This window comes from Ranitomeya variabilis, chromosome 6, assembly GCF_051348905.1.
Source record: "Ranitomeya variabilis isolate aRanVar5 chromosome 6, aRanVar5.hap1, whole genome shotgun sequence".
In the NCBI taxonomy this organism is placed as follows: domain Eukaryota; kingdom Metazoa; phylum Chordata; class Amphibia; order Anura; family Dendrobatidae; genus Ranitomeya; species Ranitomeya variabilis.
Window position 1 is genome coordinate 41,291,310 of NC_135237.1, and position 20,488 is coordinate 41,311,797.

Below are 20,488 nucleotides of genomic sequence, written 5' to 3' on the forward strand. Positions count from 1 at the left end.
CAAATGAAAGGCACGAACCAAATCGGCAGCATGGACATCGGAGGCAAGAACCCAGGAATTATCTTCCTGACCATAGCCCTTCCATTTGACCAGATACTGAAGTTTCCGTCTCGAGATACGAGAATCTAAAATCTTCTCCACCACATACTCCAATTCTCCCTCGACCAACACCGGAGCAGGAGGGTCAACGGAAGGAACCATAGGCGCCACATATCTCTGCAACAACGACCTATGGAACACATTATGGATGGCAAAAGAAGCTGGAAGGTCCAAACGAAATGACACAGGATTGAGGATTTCAGAAATCTTATAAGGCCCAATAAAACTTAGGAGAAGAAACCTTCATAGGAACATAACGAGATGACAGCCAAACCAGATCCCCAACACGAAGTCGAGGACCAACACGGCGACGGCGGTTAGCGAAACGTTGAGCCTTCTCCTGTGACAATGTCAAATTGTCCACTACATGAGTCCCAATTTGCTGCAACCTGTCCACCACAGAATCCACACCAGAACAGTCCGAAGGCTCAACCTGCCCTGAAGAGAAACGAGGATGGAAACCAGAATTACAATAAAAAGGTGAAACCAAAGTAGCCGAACTGGCCCGATTATTAAGGGCGAACTCAGCCAATGGCAAGAAGGTCACCCAATCATCCTGATCAGCAGAAACAAAGCATCTCAGATAGGTCTCCAAAGTCTGATTGGTTCGCTCAGTTTGGCCATTTGTCTGAGGATGGAAAGCAGAAGAAAAAGACAAATCAATGCCCATCTTAGCACAAAAGGACCGCCAAAACCTCGAAACAAACTGGGAACCTCTGTCCGACACAATGTTCTCCGGAATGCCATGCAAACGAACCACATGCTGGAAAAACAACGGAACCAAATCAGAGGATGAAGGCAACTTAGGCAAGGGTACCAAATGGACCATCTTAGAGAAGCGATCACAAACCACCCAGATGACCGACATCCTTTGAGAGACAGGGAGATCTGAAATAAAATCCATGGAAACATGCGTCCAGGGCCTTTTCGGGACCGGCAAGGGTAAAAGTAACCCACTGGCACGAGAACAGCAGGGCTTCGCCCGAGCACAAGTCCCACAGGACTGCACAAAAGCACGCACATCCCGGGACAAGGAAGGCCACCAAAAGGACCTAGCCACCAAATTTCTGGTACCAAAAATTCCAGGATGACCAGCCAACACCGAACAATGAACCTCCGAGATAACCCTACTAGTCCATCTATCAGGGACAAACAGTCTCTCTGCAGGACAGCGGTCAGGTCTATCCGCCTGAAACTCCTGCAGAACCCGCCGCAAATCAGGGGAGATGGCAGACAAAATCACCCCCTCTTTGAGAATACCAGCCGGCTCAGAAACTCCCAGAGAATCAGGCACAAAACTCCTTGAAAGGGCATCAGCCTTCACATTCTTAGAACCCGGAAGGTATGAAACCACGAAATCGAAACGGGAGAAAAACAGCGACCATCGAGCCTGTCTAGGGTTCAACCGCTTGGCAGACTCGAGATAAGTCAAATTCTTGTGATCCGTCAAGACCACCACGCGATGCTTGGCGCCCTCAAGCCAATGTCGCCACTCCTCGAATGCCCACTTCATGGACAACAACTCCCGATTGCCAACATCATAATTACGCTCAGCAGGCGAAAACTTTCTAGAAAAGAAAGCACATGGCTTCATCACAGAGCCATCAGAACTTCTCTGAGACAAAACAGCCCCTGCTCCAATCTCAGAAGCATCAACCTCGACCTGAAAAGGGAGCGAAACATCTGGCTGACACAACACAGGAGCCGAAGAAAAACGACGTTTCAGCTCCTGAAACGCCTCAACGGCCGCAGAGGACCAATTCACCACATCCGCACCTTTCTTGGTCAAATCAGTCAGTGGTTTGACAACACTAGAAAAATTAGCGATAAAGCGACGGTAAAAATTCGCAAAGCCCAGGAATTTCTGAAGGCTCTTTACAGATGTAGGCTGAGTCCAATCATAAATGGCCTGGACTTTAACTGGATCCATCTCGATAGTAGAAGGGGAAAAAATGAAGCCCAAAAAGGAAACCTTCTGAACTCCGAAGAGACACTTAGACCCCTTCACAAACAAGGAATTAGCACGAAGGACTTGGAACACCATTCTGACCTGCTTCACATGAGACTCCCAATCATCCGAAAAGACCAAAATATCATCCAAATATACTATCCTGAATCTATCCAGATACTTTCGGAAGATGTCATGCATAAAGGACTGGAATACAGATGGCGCATTAGAAAGCCCGAATGGCATCACCAGATACTCAAAATGGCCCTCGGGCGTATTAAATGTGGTTTTCCATTCATCGCCCCGCTTAATACGCACAAGATTATACGCTCCTCGAAGATCTATCTTGGTAAACCAACTAGCCCCCTTAATCCGAGCAAACAAATCAGACAATAGAGGCAAAGGGTACTGAAATTTGACCGTGATTTTATTAAGAAGGTGGTAATCTATACAAGGTCTCAGAGAACCATCCTTCTTGGCCACAAAAAAGAACCCTGCTCCCAACGGTGACGACGACGGGCGAATATGCCCTTTCTCCAAGGACTCCTTTATATAGCTCCGCATAGCGGCGTGTTCTGGCACAGATAAATTGAAAAGTCGGCCTTTAGGAAACTTACTACCAGGAATCAAATTAATAGCACAATCACAATCCCTATGAGGAGGCAGGGCACTGGACTTGGGCTCATCAAATACATCCTGGTAATCTGACAAAAACTCAGGTACTTCAGAAGGAGTGGAAGAAGAAATTGACAACGCTGGAACATCACCATGGGCCCCTTGACAACCCCAACTGGACACAGACATAGATTTCCAGTCCAATACTGGATTATGGACCTGTAGCCATGGCAAACCCAACACGACCGCATCATGCAAATTACGCAACACCAAAAAGCGAATATCTTCCCGATGTGCAGGAGCCATGCGCATGGTGAACTGGGTCCAGTACTGAGGCTTATTCTTGGCCAAAGGTGTAGCATCAATTCCCCTTAATGGAATAGGATGCTGCAAGGGCTCCAAGAAAAAACCACAGCGCCTGGCATACTCTAAGTCCATCAAATTCAGGGCTGCGCCTGAATCCACAAATGCCATAACAGAGTAGGATGACAAAGAGCAAATCAAAGTAACGGACAAAAGAAATTTAGGCTGTATAGTACCAATGGTGACAGACCTAGTGGACCGCTTAGTGCGCTTAGGACAATCAGAGATAGCATGAGTGGAGTCACCACAGTAAAAACACAGCCCATTCAGACGTCTGTGCTCTTGCCGTTCAGTTCTGGTCAAAGTCCTATCACATTGCATAGGCTCAGGCCTCTGCTCAGAGGACACCGCCATATGGTGCACAACTTTCCGCTCCCACAAACGCCGATCGATCTGAATAGCCAAGGACATTGATTCATTCAGACCAGCAGGCGTGGGGAACCCCACCATAACATCCTTAAGGCCCTCAGAAAGACCCTTTCTGAAAATCACTGCCAGAGCACACTCAATCCATTGAGTAAGCACAGAGCACTTTCTAAACTTCTGACAATACATTTCAGCATCATCCTGACCCTGACATAGAGCCAGCAAGAGTTTCTCTGCCTGATCCACAGAATTTGGTTCGTCATAGAGCAATCCAAGCGCCAGAAAAAACGCATCTACGTTAAGCAATGCAGGATCTCCTGGCGCAAGGGAGAATGCCCAGCCTTGAGGGTCACCACGCAACAAGGAAATAATGATTTTTACTTGCTGACTAGGGTCACCAGAGGAGCGAGGTTTCAGGGCAAGAAATAGTTTACAATTATTCTTGAAATTCAGAAACTTTGATCTATCCCCAGAAAACAAATCAGGAATTGGGATTCTAGGCTCTAACATAGGATTCTGAACTATATAATCCTGAATGCCTTGTACCCTTGCAGTGAGATTATCCACACAAGAGGACAGACCTTGAATGTCCATATCTACACCTGAGTCCTGAACCACCCAGAGGTTTAGGGGAAAAAAAAGACTAAACACACTGCAGAGAAAAAAAAATGGTCTCAGAACTTCTCTTATCCCTCTATTGAGATGCATTAACACTTTTGGCCCGTTGTACTGTTATGGCTGGACCTGGTGGTTAGGTGCACCGGGAATGACCTGATAGTCAAAACTGAAAAATAGAGTGAGCTCTGGGAAGTGGGAGCTCTGCTGACCGCAGCCCTAATCCTATTATCACACACACTAGAATTAGCCGTGGATCGTACCTGACTCTTCACAGCCTGAGAGGTAACTACTCCTAAAGAGAAATATAGCCTCACCTTGCCTCAGAGAAATTCCCCAAAGGAAAAGAGCAGCCCCCCACATATATTGACTGTGAGTTAAGAGGAAGACACAAATACAGGAATGAGACAGGTTTCAGCAAAGGAGGCCCGACTTATTAAATAGACAGAAGATAGATAAAGGGATCTTTGCGGTCAGCACAAAAACTACAAAAAGCCACGCAGAGTGAGCAAGAAACCCCCCGCGCCGACTCACGGCACGGTAGGTGCCACTCTGCAACCCAGAGCTTCCAGCTAGCGAGACAATATCATGATAGCCAGCTGGACAAAACTTAGCAGGTACCCAGAAATATATTCAGCACACAAATGAACAACAAATGAGCTTAACAGGGACTTAGCTTCTGCTGAAGTAGACAGGTCATCAGGAGATCCAAGTGAGATCTGAACCAGTACAGATACATTGACAACTGGCATCAGGTAACAATCTGAGCAGAGTTAAATAGAAGAACCAGCCCAGTCTTAAACGATGCAGCTGAGGAAGCCACCTCCAGACCAGCAGCTCCACTTTCAGCCACCAGAGGGAACCCACGGACAGAACTCACAGAAATACCATTCCTGACCACACGAGGGAGCTCGAGAACAGAGTTCACAACAGCAGGCTCTGACTACAGGCAGATTATACACTATGTTCCAAATTATTATGCAAATGACATTTTTATCAGATTTTCCTAAATGGTCGGTGCAAATGACAGTCAGTCTAATAAAAGTCATCACCTGTTAGATTATACATCGAATTATATTGAAGAAACTTCCCAATAATAACAGTATAATCTCCAAAATGAATAAAAACCCAAAATGCACTGTTCCAAATTATTATGCACAGTAGAATTTGTATACATTTGATATGTTTTAAAGAACTGAAAATGCTCATTTGTGGAATTTGCAGCATTAGGAGGTCACATTCACTGAACAAAAGTGAATTTGATGTCACCTTCACAATTCTTGCATCCATTGAACTTGTGAGTTTTCGGAGAGTTTCTGCTTGTATTTCTTTGCATGAAGTTGGAATAGCCTCCCAGAGCTGCTGTTTTGATGTGAACTGCCTCCCATCCTCATAGATCTTTTGCTTGATGATCCTCTAAAGGTTCTCTATAGGGTTGAGGTCGGGGAAGATGGTGGCCACACCATGAGTTTATCTCCTTTTATGCCCATAGCAGCCAATGACTCAGAGGTTTTCTTTGCAGCATGAGATGGGGCATTGTCACCATGAAGATGATTTTGCTCCTGAAGGCACGTTTCTGCTTTTTAGACCATAGAAGAAAGTTGTCAGTCAGAAACTCTATATACTTTGCAGAGGTCATTTTCACACCTTCAGGAACCTTAAAGGGCCCTACCAGCTGTTTCCCCATGATTCCGGCCCAAAACATGACTCCTCCACCTCGTTGCTGACGTCGCAGCCTTGTTGGAACATGGTGGCCATCCACCAACCATCCACTACTCCATCCATCTGGACCATCCAGGGTTGCTCAACACTTATCAGTAAACAAGACTGTTTGGAAATTAGTCTTCATGTATGTGTGGGCCCAATACAACCATTTCTGCTTGTGAACACTGCTTAGGAGTGGCCGAATAGTAGGTTTATGCACCACCGCAAGCCTTTGAAGGAGCCTACACCTTGAGGTTCGAGGGACTCCAGAGGCACCAGCAGCTTCAAATATCTGTTTGCTGCTTTGTAATGGCTTTTTAGCAGCTGCTCTCTTAATCCGATGAACTTGCCTGGCAGAAATCTTCCTCATTATGCCTTTATCAGCACAAACACATTTGTGCTCAGATACAGCCACAAATCTCTTAACAGTACGATGATCACGCTTATGTTTTTGGAAAATTTCTAATGTTTTCATCCCTTCACCAAGGCATTGCACTATTTGATGCTTTTCAGCAGCAGAGAGATCCTTTTTCTTTCCCATGTTACTTGAAAACTGTGACCTGCTTAATAATGTGGAACATCATTTTTAAGTAGTTTTCCTTTAATTAGAATCACCTGGAAAACCAATTATCACATGTGTTTAAGATTGATTTCAGTGATCCATTGAGCCCTGAGACACAATACCATCCACGAGTTTATTTGAAAAACAAAACAATTAAATCTTTATGACACTTAAATCCAATTTGCATAATAATTTGGAACACAGTGTACTGATAGCAGGGTATTTCTATGTACAATGTATGTATTTGTATTCTAGAGGGAAAATAAGAGTTTTTTTATTTCTATAAAATTGCTAAAAAATATTAATGAAAAATACTTGATAATGAAAAAAAGTTTTTTTTGTTTTTTTTTAAATAATAATTGTCGTAAATCAGCAAATAACACAGTTATATTTGATGTCCTTGTAATCGTAACAATCCGCACAACACAGCGTTTGGAGTATTTATGGGGATAGGCAAATGGCGTAAAAATGGCATTAATATTTTTTCTCTATCAAACCTATAAAAAATGTAATCAAACTGTAATGCTGAGGCCGTGTTCACACGTAGAGTAAATGCTGCGTTCTTTCTGCTGCTTTTTTTCTGCAGGTGTCCACACCAGATGCAATAACAATCTTCTCTGATTATTATGCGTTTGCTGCGTTTCTTTTATGCATTTTGCTGCTTATTTAATGCGATTTTGGCGCAGCTATGAAGCAGTGTTTTTAACGCTTTTTTTTAATAATACAAAAAAAGCTTTGTTTCTGCTCTTAAAAATATAAAAGCATTTTTTTTTTCAGAAGAAAACTGTAGAGAAAAAAAGCACCAAAACCGTAGAGTTCAGCAAAGTTTTCAGATCACAGAGAGCGGAGATTTCATGGAATCACGTCCTCTTTGCTTGGACCTTTAGGATATGTGCCCACGTTGCGTATTCGTGAGCGTTTTACCTGCGGATTAACCGCTGATTTCCTGCATTTTTTGTGCGGATTCCACCTGCGGTTTTACACCTGCGGATTCCTATTGAGGAGCAGGTGTAAACCGCTGCGGAATCCACACAAAGAATTGACATGCTGCGGAAAATAAACCGCAGCATTTCCACTTGGTATTTTCCGCAGCATGGGCACTGCGGATTTGGTTTTCCATAGGTTTACATGGTACTGTACACTGCATGGAAAACTGCTGCGAATCTGCAGCAGCCAATCCGCAATGCGTGCACATATAGGTGGCGCAGTGGTTAGCACAGCAGCCTTGCAGCGCTGGAGTCCTGGGTTCAAGCCCCACTAAGGACAACATCTGCAAAGAGTTTGTATGTTCTCTCTATGTTTGCGTGGGTTTCCTCCAGGCACTCCGGTTTCCTCCCACATTCCAAAGACATACTGATAGGGAATTTAGATTGTGAGCCCCAACGGGGACAGCGACGATAATGTGTGCAACCTGTAAAGCGCTGTGGAATATGTTAGCGCTATATAAAAATAAAGATTATTATTATATACCCTTAGACCGTGTTCACACGTAGCGTAAATGCTGCGTATTTTCTGCTGCTTTTCTTTTTTTTGCACATAAATTCTGCTGCGTTTACCTGTCCAAGCAAAGTGGATGTGATTTAATGAAAATTGCGCCCGCTATGGTCTAAGACGTTGCTGAGCTGTGTGCTTATAATGCTTTTTTTCTCATGTCTTCTTTTTAAAGATGAGCAGGATGCACAGATGACATCCCAAAGCCGCGCCGGAGACGCCATAAGGTTAAAGATTCGCGGTCTTCTGTCCAGCTGCCAGGTAGCACTGGTCTGGACACCAGAACAGAGACCCCGTCCGCTCATCTCTAGTCCCAGATACAGCGGACAGTCCTGGATTTGGGTCTACACTAGTGATGAGCGAGTGTACTCGTTGCTCGGGTGGTCTCTGAGTATTTGTTAGTGCTCGGAGATTTAGTTTTCATCACCTCAGCTGAATGATTTACAGCTACTAGACAGCTTGAATACATGTGCGGATTCTCTAGCAACCAGGCAACCCCCACATGTACTCAGGCTGGCTAGTAGCTGTAAACCATTCAGCTGAGGTGATGAAAACTAAATCTCCGAGCACTTACAAATACTTGGAGACCACCCGAGCGTGCTGGGGAAAACCCGGGGAATGAGTACACTCGCTTATCAGTAGTCTACACCCTTCAGTCTCAGACGTCTGCTGAATGTCCCTCACTATCACCGCCCTTCTGACTTCTCCTCCTGCCGGGGGAGAAGGAAATGGTAAATGGGCGTGGCCATCATCTGTCCCTCTTTCTGATCTTCAAAAGTTGTGAGGTATGGCAGTGCCTTCCCTTCCTTGCCCCATAAGTTATGACAATGTCTGTCCTTTTTTGCCTTGTGGAGTCGGAGCAGTTCCTTCGGTGGTTACCCCCTACCCGTTCTATCACTGCTGAGTGACACAGTTCTGGTGTGGCAGTAGATCTGTTGCAGTGTGCAAAATTCCTTTTGGCCCTGTGAGTTACAGATGTATAATAATACATGGTATGTGCGTACACCCATGACTCATAAATGTGCTCTGTGCTTTGCTGCCATCTAGTATTCTGTCTTCTTACCACAAGCTGCCATAGAAATGGCTGGGAGAAGCCTCTGTGTGCAGGTACAAACCTGCCTAGTACTGAGAGAGGAAGGAAGCACTACTACTCCCAGGATCCGTCCACGCTGAGGGGACGTCTTTCCTTATATTGTCACCTCCACAAGAAGTGAAGCTTCGTACAGTCAGGAGGGATTAAGCTGGACAACTGCTCTCCCGCACACTGGTATTTCTATGCGCTTCTAGCCGGAATCGGTGCAACATGACTTCCACACCACAATTTTTTCCTCCTCCCTGTAATAGGGATCAGTAGGGACAAAACCGTGAGTAACTCCATACTACTAGTGTGTCACCGTGGGGAGCCGATCTCCGTCAGTACAGCATTACCAGGACTGTGGTTTCCTGTAACATTTCCCCCAATGTTAAGTGAGGTGAACCCTGCTCTAGTCGCCCTGATGAGCCTGAAACCTGCTGCCTCACCAGGAGGCCAAACCGCCTCTCATACGCCATATACTGAGTGTATCCCAAGCTGTAAAGTACAGACACTGCGCCTTTAAGAGAGACTGCAACCTGTTATTTCCTTTGGTCAAGAGGTGCTATGTTTGCAAGGTCACAGGTGTGTCTGGCTGCTTCTGACTGCACTAACATCATGAGTGCTCCAACACCTGCAGCGCCCGCCAGGGCCTAGGGGTTACTCGGTACCGGGTCCGGTCTTCATTAAGGGGGAGGTCACGGTGGCAGCAACCCGGTCTGTGGCCCTGGGCGTCCAATTTAAAGGAAAGGTCTTCAAAAAGGTTTTTAGAAATAAGAATGTTCGTGACGCCAACCGTGGTATTCGGTCAGAGGTTACCGACGCTGCTAAAAGGGGTCCTGTGGAGAGTGATGGCACTGCAGCAATGATGGTATTTCTTCCCACAGGTGAAGCTGGGGTCCCCAGGGCTCCAGGTGTATTTGTCAAAGATATTGTGGTGCCAGAAATAATCAGATGACACAAGGTTGCAGTCTCTTTACCTGATTATTGGTGATTCATGGCCACAGTCCAGGGTACCGGTAACAGGTGTTGATGAGGTCCGGTCGGCCTGGAAGCGATTATGGATCCCCTTTTCCAGGTGAGGTTATAAGCCTTCCTTCTAGCACTGTAAGGCGAGTCCCTTGCTGCCTATGGCTTCTTACAAGGTTCTCTCTTTCCCTGTCCTAAGACAGTACCCACATGGTAGGGAACGCAAGCCTTTTTACAGGTGTCTCTCAGATGACTGCGGGCTCTGTATGTTGCTGTACCTTCGGGTGTGGGTGCGGATAGACGACCTAGAATCTTCTGCCTTCTGGTTCTGCTATGGCACAATACAGTTCCACACTGCCTCGGGCTCCCGGTGCCCGGTTCCTGCGCTTTAGCATAGAAGGAGCTCAGACACAGCTCCCTTCCAGCTCCTTGATTCTCCTTATTCCCTCTGGTACGTTACAAGTGCAACTCTTCTTCTTCTATCTGTCTTGGAGCTGCAGCAACACGTGGCTGCACGGCCCCAGCTCCTCTCTCTTCCACCGTCTGCTTCAGACTCCTTCCTCAGACCCAACTCACTGTCTGTCTGACACCAACTCCAGATTCAACTAACTAACTCCTCCTCCAAGCCAGAATATATATATATATATATCCAGGGAAGCTCCCCCTTCTGGCCTGGAGTCAGAACATGTTGCATGTATGTGTACCACCTGTTAAAGGGATCTTCCTCGCTTCCAGGCATGAAAGGAAAGCGACACCACTGTAACAGCCGGTTTCCTGGGGTGTTACACACCTCTATAGGAGTGCCCCCAGGAGGGTCCTATACTATCTCCATAAGTGCCACCTCCCCCTATTGACAATTGTTGTGGACTCGAGGGATGTGTTTAGGGGTCCAACAGCCAACATCAGGTATTGTGACTTTTCCATCTGCTGTCTACATATCCCAACTGGCGCCTCTGCAACACCTCGTGACTTCCCTCACAACAGTTCCTTGTGCCAGAAGGTCTAGCGACACCTTCTTCCCAGTAGTCACAGTAGGACATTCCCTTCCTTTTGCTCCAAAAAATCATGGACTGTGAAATATGCCGTCTGAACTTGACCTAAGACTGAATACAGTGGCTCAGTGGTTAGCATTGTATAGTGGCTTAGTGGCTAGCACTGTAAGGTGGCTCAGTGATTAGCACTGGATGGTGGCTCAGTGGTTAGCACTGTTGCTTTGCAGTGTTGCGCTCCTTTCTTCAAATCCCACCAAGGATAACATCTGCAAGGATTTGTATGTTCTCCCCGTGTTTGTGTGGGTTTCCTCTGGGTTCTCCGGCTTCCTCCCACACTCGAAAGACATACTGATAGGGAATCTAGATTGTGAGCCCCAATGGGGACAGCGACGATAATGTCTGTAAAGCGCTGCGGAATATGATAGCGCTATATAAGCGAGCATTGTAAAGGAGGAGTTGCAGCATATGATCAACTGTAGGGTTCGGGAACTTCTCCTGCAGGTGCCTACAGGGCAGATGCCATCACATCCTTCATACTCTGACAACCTCCATGCAATCATCTGATCACTGCAGGTCATGTATAGAGCAGGCCACGTATCTCCCTCTCGGCCATTAGAGGGTTAATGCTGGCACGCAGTCGCTAAGCTGACAACGTATAGCTGCAACAGCAGCAGAGTTAGAGTAATAACCAGGCCGCCAAGCAATGCTGCCTGCAGTCTCATGTGAGGCACGTAGCCGGTATGGAGGGTGCTCGTATAGTCCAATGGATGCAGCGAGCGTAAGGCTGTATGCCGAGCCTCAGAAGAAATGGTCAGTGATTGGGCTCCGTCTGTGCCCAGGGATGGGGGTGACAGCCTGTGTGTGCTTGTGAATCTATACATGCAGCCTCAGCAGCAGACTGTGATCTCCCACGTCCACAATCCCGGGGACAATATTGGTGACATTGCTGATAATAAAGATTGGGAGTAATGCACTGCAGCGATCAGCCGGCACGGTGACAATACACTGCACCGATGATCAGGACACCATGCTCCTCGTAAACACGTCTGTGGCATCCGACGATCCGTCCTATGTGGGAGACACATTCGGGCTACATTGCAGACGCAGCCTCTTGGCTTTTTAATATATGGCTCAGTGGAGAGTTTGGTGACTTGCTGTCGGGTGAAGCCGTGCATCCGAGTCATGGAGGAGCGTGTCTCCGGGGGGAAAGTGATCCAGACAGGAGTCCGGTGCTGATGGCATCCCTCTGTCCTCCTCTTCATGCAGTGCTGTGGATTGGGACATCGCCGGAGAGTACAGGTTTCCTATGTAAGTTTAATGGTTACCCCTATGGGTGGTCATCCCAGAACCGTTCCTTTGTCATTAGTGATGGAGGGGGTGGAATTTTTGTTGACGGCCAATTCAATGCAAACATTTCCTATACAGGTATTCATAGAGATGGCGTTCTGAAGAGACATATTACATCTATCTATCCCATATCCATCCATCCATCATGGTTCATTTCAAATTGTTCATGATACTCATGAAAACTTACACCAGGTGTCATCAGACTCCATGGCATTAATAGAACACTACGAAACAAATGGTTGTCTATCTAATTATCTATCCATCAATCATCTATCTGGTTAATGATCCATCTAATTTGTATCAATATTAGATCTATCCATCTAATTATCCACCTAATATCTATCAATCAATATCAATCTCTTATTTATCCATCTAAAATAATATCAATCTATTTATTATCTATTGATCGATCATCTCTCTATTCATCAAGCATTTATCTCATATTTATCTGTTTCATCTATCTAATTTCTACCAATATATCCCATATCTATCTATCTATCTATCTATCTATCTATCTATCTATTATACAGGTCCTTCTCAAAAAATTAGCATATAGTGTTAAATTTCATTATTTACCATAATGTAATGATTACAATTAAACTTTCATATATTATAGATTCATTATCCACCAACTGAAATTTGTCAGGTCTTTTATTGTTTTAATACTGATGATTTTGGCCTACAACTCCTGATAACCCAAAAAACCTGTCTCAATAAATTAGCATATCAAGAAAAGGTTCTCTAAACGACCTATTACACTAATCTTCTGAATCAACTAATTAACTCTAAACACATGCAAAAGATACCTGAGGCTTTTAAAAACTCCCTGCCTGGTTCATTACTCAAAACCCCCATCATGGGTAAGACTAGCGACCTGACAGATGTCAAGAAGGCCATCATTGACACCCTCAAGCAAGAGGGTAAGATCCAGAAAGAAATTTCTCAACAAATAGGCTGTTCCCAGAGTGCTGTATCAAGGCACCTCAATGGTAAGTCTGTTGGAAGGAAACAATGTGGCAGAAAACGCTGTACAACGAGAAGAGGTGACCGGACCCTGAGGAAGATTGTGGAGAAGGACCGATTCCAGACCTTGGGGAACCTGAGGAAGCAGTGGACTGAGTCTGGTGTGGAAACATCCAGAGCCACCGTGCACAGGCGTGTGCAGGAAATGGGCTACAGGTGCCGCATTCCCCAGGTAAAGCCACTTTTGAACCATAAACAGCGGCAGAAGCGCCTGACCTGGGCTACAGAGAAGCAGCACTGGACTGTTGCTAAGTGGTCCCAAGTACTTTTTTCTGATGAAAGCAAATTTTGCATGTCATTCGGAAATCAAGGTGCCAGAGTCTGGAGGAAGACTGGGGAGAAGGAAATGCCAAAATGCCTGAAGTCCAGTGTCAAGTACCCACAGTCAGTGGTGTGGGGTGCCATGTCAGCTGCTGGTGTTGGTCCACTGTGTTTCATCAAGGGCAGGGTCAATGCAGCTAGCTATCAGGAGATTTTGGAGCACTTCATGCTTCCTGGCACCTGCTCACAGTGCCAAAACCACTGCTAAATGGTTTACTGACCATGGTATTACTGTGCTCAATTGGCCTGCCAACTCTCCTGACCTGAACCCCATAGAGAATCTGTGGGATATTGTGAAGAGAAAGTTGAGAGACGCAAGACCCAACACTCTGGATGAGCTTAAGGCCGCTATTGAAGCATCCTGGGCCTCCATAACATCTCAGCAGTGTCACAGGCTGATTGCCTCCATGCCACGCCGCATTGAAGCATTCATTTCTGCCAAAGGATTCCCGACCAAGTATTGAGTGCATAACTGAACATTATTATTTGATGGTTTTTTTGTTTGTTATTAAAAAACACTTTTATTTGATTGGACGGTTGAAATATGCTAATTTATTGAGACAGGTTTTTTTGGTTTTCAGGAGTTGTATGCCAAAATCATCAGTATTAAAACAATAAAAGACCTGACAAATTTCAGTTGGTGGATAATGAATCTATAATATATGAAAGTTTAATTGTAATCATTACATTATGGTAAATAATGAAATTTAACACTATATGCTAATTTTTTGAGAAGGACCTGTATATCTATCTATCTATCTATCTATCATATATCTATTATTTATCTATCTATTATCTATCTATTATCTATCTATTATTTATCTATTATCTATCTATATAGCTATCTATCTATTATCTATCTATTATTTATCTATTATCTATCTATTATCTATCTATCTATTATCTATCTATTATGTATCTATCTATCTCATATCTTACCTACATCTCTCTATGTATCTATAGATAAAGACAGATTGATCTTGGATACCCCCCTATATCCCTACCTGACATTTCCAGCTCTGGGAAGCATTTCTATGACATTTCTATGACACGTATGCTCCATTATGATGCTGTGTATTAGCTCACTGCATGAAACGTACGATTTCTTGGATGTATCCTGCATATAATATGTATCCAGTGGGGTGTGATATCTTACTAACCTGTGGATTTCATAGATAGAAACAAGAAGGAAGGAATGTCAAGTTCTCATTACTGCGTGGTGCATCCTCGCCGGACTCTGCAGATGCTGATGCCTCATAGCAACAGCGCTGTCACGTTGTTTTTTTTCGCCATCTATGATATTGTCACACATGTGTCTGCCCTGCTCGGAGGCTGAGAAATAAATGTGCACGCTCCAGACTGGCTCCCCGCAGAGTCTGTGTGCACGTATGTCATAGATAATGTTTAATACTATATGGCAATGTGGTTGTATCGGTGGAGCGTCTGATAGGAATACATCAGTGCATCAGCTTATTGTATAGGATTAGTTGTGCAGAGGTCAGATCGTGTTGGGAGGTATAATGTTCTATGTCTGTGTGATACATGATAGGATTGTATTATTGTCATACCGCCATTTGGCCAGCAGGAGTCGCCCTAGAAGAGCTGGCGCTCTGAAAATTAAGGAAGGTTTCCCCTCCAATGCGGCTGGGGAGTGAGGCTCAAAAAAAACTTCAGGTTAATATATGAGCAAAATGTTTGATTAATTTTCAGTAATATTATACCATTGCTCTGGATCATGATATTTTTGTAATCTGTGTTCCTTTGTAACAATCTTTATAAATGCAAAGTTAGTAGATAATGCGAATTGGCGGACACAGAGAGAAGAGGCCCCAATGCAAGAACAGTATATGGGTCCTTTGCCGTCCAATAGTTCATCATAACGCGCAATTCTAATTTTGGAGGTAGAAATGGGCCCCTTTTCCTCTAGGACACCTTGGTGGCTGCACCAATGTGATGTCCACCTGTGATATTTCATGAAAATCTTACAAATTGTGGTTTAAACAAAGCTTTAGTCATTGGAAGAACGTTTGACATGTGTTTCTGGCCATCTTGTATCTTGTATTTTCCCCTCCTATAGACTATCATTTTTATCTGTCTCTGAGCTAGTGGGGAGAGACCAGCTGCTATGATCACTCTTATATCTGTAAGAGTGTGCCAGAGTCGGGTCAAATGTATTATTTTATGATTATTAACTAGCATGTCTGTTTTATAACGCTGTACAGCAGAGGTGTCAAACTGCATTCCTCGAGGGCCGCCAACAGGTCATGTTTTCAGGATTTCCTTAGCATTCCACAAGGTGCTGGAATCATTCTGTGCAGGTGATTAAATTATCACCTGTGCAATACAAGGAAATCCTGAAAACATGACCTGTTGGCGGCCCTCGAGGAATGCAGTTTGACACCTCTGCAGTGTACAGTGTTGAAAGGGACAGCGTAGGGTTAGAAATAGTAGTTAGGAATGGGAAGCACAGTTTAGTAGAAGTAATGGAGGTGGCACTATAGTGCAGTATTATTAGAAGTTATGCTCACATCACAGGGGACTTTCCAGGTTGGTTGGAGCTACAATGGGGCTTCCTGTACTTGAGTATACGAACTTCCTGATAAAGATCAGTGTGATGGTAAGAGGAGACAGATAAGCCAAGGGGCTGGAGAGGATTAAGTACATAAGGGACCTCAAGAAGAACTAGCGTGCGGGCGGTCATTTTACAGTTTAGTGGTCATTCTGGGATTATCCGGGGCCTACGGCCGGGACAAGGCAGAATTATGGATGCCTTTTGCTTCTTCCAAGGGAAGCCGGATAGAAGATCAACCGAAGCTAGGGGACCTAAGGGCACGGGATCTGCAGGGGTGAAAGGAATGTCTTCAGGACTAGGACTATCAGAAAGTACAGGGAAAAGTCAGAAACGGCAAAAGAAAATGGACTGTACCGTATTTGTACCGGAACTCCTGTGTGTGAGTAAAGTTGATTTGTTGGAAATGAATCCTAAGTCTGGAATCGTTTTTGTGGACTCTGGAACGGGAACCAGGGTAACAGGACCGGAGGAGATCCCAGAGATTAAAGTGAGGGTTCTGTCCCTCATGCAACACTCACCACAGACAGAACATTACAATTTGTTTGCGGGGTGCCAGGGTGCAGGAACACAACAGCCCCTCTCCATGACTACCACCCTGGCCACCTCACATATTCAGCACACATAGACATGAGAGATTCCTGCTCTCCTATCTCTTAAGTAGCACATGTTCGAGAGCAGTAACCAACATGGAGAGCTGTAATAGTGGCTCTGTCTGTGGTCACCAGCTCTGTCTGCTTGTACCAGCTACTCTAACTATCAGGCCACAGGGAAGCCCTGGCCATCATCCTTTAACCCCTGTAGAGGGGTGTTTACTTTGATAAGGGTCTTGGGTTGAGTCCTCAGAGTAGTCGCTGGCTAGTGGAGCTGCCTGGCACAAATTATAAGGCCGGCAGGTCATAACCAGTAGGGCAGTCATGGGAAAAATCGTGAGTCAGAAGAATCATCAGTAAACGGACCAAGATCAAAACGAGGATTAAACAGGCAAAGCAGGAACAGAACCGTAAGAGTAAACCAGACTTAGACTGAACTATAACTGGCAACTCGCGGCAGTAAGCTAAGAGATTATTAGAGTGCAATACTGTCTGTCCAGATGGCCAAAGCAGGGAGCTGTTTACCCCAGCTGGACACCACACACACCCATGATGCCAGCCTGAAAGGCACTACAGGTCACCACCACCCTAGTCTCTGTGGCTGGACAGAGCCTGCACCACTCAGAGCTTCTGATTCTGATCTCTGCTCTATAATTAGTGTCACTTACGGCATAAATACGGCGCCAAAACTATGACGTTACAGGAGCAGTTCCAAAACGAGATGTGACAAGGAGATTATACAGCAGTACTGAGCAGTGTGCCTGTGAATCCAGCTCTGGGGTGAGATGAACACAGCGTACATTTATTGGAAGAATGTAACAAACTAAAGGGAAACAATGTAACCGTTATCCTACTGTACTTGATATTTTAAAGAGAACCTGTCACCATTTTTAATCGTCAAGAAAATTCTCCCACTGTGATATAGGAAAGAGCAAAATCGGGGGATCAGAGGGGTGCCTTATTGGCCATATTACACATGTGCACAACATGCATTTGCTACACAGTCATGGACAGAGTAAAAGGCGAATGTGATTGCAGACGTTTCCTGCAGCATACCCAACGGTTTCTCATTACTCACTTTATAGAACATGTGCCGATCGTGGAGATGATGGCTTTGAAGTTAATTACAGGAAGAAATCTTTCACTTCCCTCATTAGTTTTACGTTCTGCATGAAATGATTATGCTCATGAGTCAGGTGGTTACTGCAAAAAACAAAGCAGTCATTTGTCTTAGGCATGTGATCCAAGTATTATCTTAAAGAGAACCTGTCATTTCAGAATATTCTGTCACATGTGAGTACATGAGGAATAATATGACAAGTGCCGTATTCTGCATTTATCAGAAGTTTTCACTGCACAAACTTTTTATATTTCTCTGAACTCAGCTGCAGAGTCTAAGGCTCTATGGATGGGCACAAGGACTAGGGGCGTTGGTGCAGGATGGCAGGTGGGAAGCAAGGACTTGGCATACTCCGGAATCTCAGGAGCAACATGACAAATGAAGTGGAACCCAGGAAGGATGGAAGAAAGTTGAAGCATAGTATGCACAGAAAGTGAAGCAAACCAAACAGAAGCCTCACTCCTAAGACACAGGTGTGTGTCCTAATGGGTCTTAAATAGGATTAGGATGATGACGTTACTGAGCTGAAACGGTGCTCGGGGCGATAACCGTAGGTAAGAGTCATGAGTCTGACACCCCAGCACGTTCTTACTAAAAAGACGGGAGTTCTGGGTCTGTGTGTATGTTGGCATTGTTGGTATTGGTGCCTTCACCTTCATGTCGGTCCCATTGCACTCCTCATCAGGTCCATTGGACTTCAAGACAAGGACACTGGGCGCGTTCATAAAAACAAGGCACTCTTTACTTGGCAACACTCTGAAGCACACAAGGCAGCAGGCAGTACACTCTACAACTTCTTCTGTCTTATACAGAGGAACGTTCTTATCGGTCTCTGGCAACGGCACTTTACATGAGGACAATAAACAAGCAGTGCAAATGAGAAAAACCTCCATCTTCCCGATGCAGGGACATACGGGTCAATATATGATTATGTGAACCCTGCACCCAAACAGCAGCCTGTGATCCCTTACAAGAGCCGCTCTTAGAGCCGTTTTCCTCTTCTGTGTTCTCAGCTGGCAGCACCCTTCCTTCACAGGGCCCCCCATATGTGGTCAACACTGGACTCACTTCTTCCTTTACTTCTCCCACTAATGAGTTTCACCCACTTGCCTGCTGAACTGGATCTCAGTTGCTTACAAAGTTCTGTAGTGGTTTTGTTGTCTTGTGCCTCTCATCTCCACACTAGCTCTGTTCCTCTCTAGACTCTCTTCTTAACATTAACTGACTAACTCAACTTCCTGAAAAGTTTCTAACTACTCAGAGATCCCCAATGCTCCCACCCACTGTGGGTTGTCCTAAAGTTGACCCTGACATAACTGTCTCTGTTCCACTGTTGCTGGGCAAAACCCAGTCTACCCAGTTCTGCACAAGAATCAAAAAGGAAGACAGTGACATTTTGTGGTCGTTGGTTAGTACTGCAGCCCACAGGGAAATTAACACTTGTTAGCACGAGAAAACATATTTCACAAAACAATAACCATTAGCATCTTGCCTCAATGTCTTCGGTGGGGGGGACAGAACTCATTGTTCACCCTCTGACAGAGACACACTGAGTAATCTGCAAAACCCGATGTGGAGCACAACAGAGAACGGCGGACTGAGGTGAAGGAAGCCGAGTCTGGAATGCCCGGACAGGTGTGTGAAACAGTGGGTAGAGACTAGTGTGGGTCATTGGGTGCTCTAGTCCGATGGCCCGGATGCCTTTAGAAGGACCTGGACTCATCCCACCGAATGCCCGTACCCTTTTCCCATAGGCATGATACTATTCAATCAACACAGCTCCAGCTGGGGCCATGGTCCACTAAGCTGGCATCCTGTAGAGTGTCTCAAATCTGTATTCCTCTGGTTGCAGCCATGATGCGTTGGCTACTCTCATGTAGAGTCTCTCTGGGAACTGACAGATCTCCCCTTTTATAGTTCACAACTGTCCTTCAGGCCATCATCCACAGGTCAGTGGGAAGGTGGGAAGAGGTAATTTCTCATTGTTCGAGTATTCAATCAATTTGCATAGTTTATCCTTCAATGTTTGCAGATCAACAAGCTGTATATACTGATACAATGAATAATCAACATATTAGAAAAACATCGATTGTTCAATGAACCCGCATCCCTGTTTTCCAAGGATGGCACCCAATAATCAATTCAAGAGTCAACGTTCAGGCACATATGAACAATGGCATATGTCTCTTGACCCTTCAAAGAAAAACACGTCTGACCTAATTAAAAATAAATGCTGTGTCCTCACAACTACATTCTATTATGTCTCTGATATAAAACACACAAAGACAAGAGGAGATCTTGCTTCCCTGCAAGAATCTCACATACACAGATGCAATAGCATCAGAATTACCATGCAGTGTAGTTGTGAATCCAGCACTGGGTTGAGACAGTAAAACACTTATTAGAATCAGCAGCAGGTCTGTGTGACTGGCTCTTTCTCCCCAGCTTCGCATTACTCCATCTTACCCTCTCCATCACCTCTTATAAGGGAAGAAACTGTACCTGATCTCTCAGTGAAACTGAAAATATGAATCTGTCAGGACATTTTTATACATGGAAATAGTGGTGTAGCTCAGGGGCGAACATATCATTGATGTAACCTGTGCCGCCGCACAGGGGCCCAAGAGGTTAGGGGGCCCATTTCTACTTCCAAAGCAGGTGCAATTTTGCATTTTTAGGAGCTCTGGAGCTGCAAAGGGCCCATATATTGTTTTTGCAC

The 20,488-nt window shown here is 45.0% G+C and overlaps 1 protein-coding gene across 4 annotated transcripts in view; it reads left to right on the forward strand.

Annotated features, from left to right (window-relative positions):
- Window positions 1–20,488, forward strand: part of CACNB2 (calcium voltage-gated channel auxiliary subunit beta 2) — a 334,276-nt gene that overhangs the window by 80,019 nt on the left and 233,769 nt on the right. For 2 of the 4 annotated variants that reach the window (XM_077268318.1, XM_077268314.1), the window contains exon 1: window positions 11,917–12,104. The exons of the other annotated variants lie outside the window; for them this stretch is intronic. In XM_077268318.1, the coding sequence (XP_077124433.1) occupies window positions 12,057–12,104 (48 nt within the window). In that variant the 5' untranslated portion in view covers window positions 11,917–12,056. Of the gene's footprint in view, window positions 1–11,916; window positions 12,105–20,488 lie in introns of those variants that run through there. 4 annotated transcript variants of the gene reach the window in all.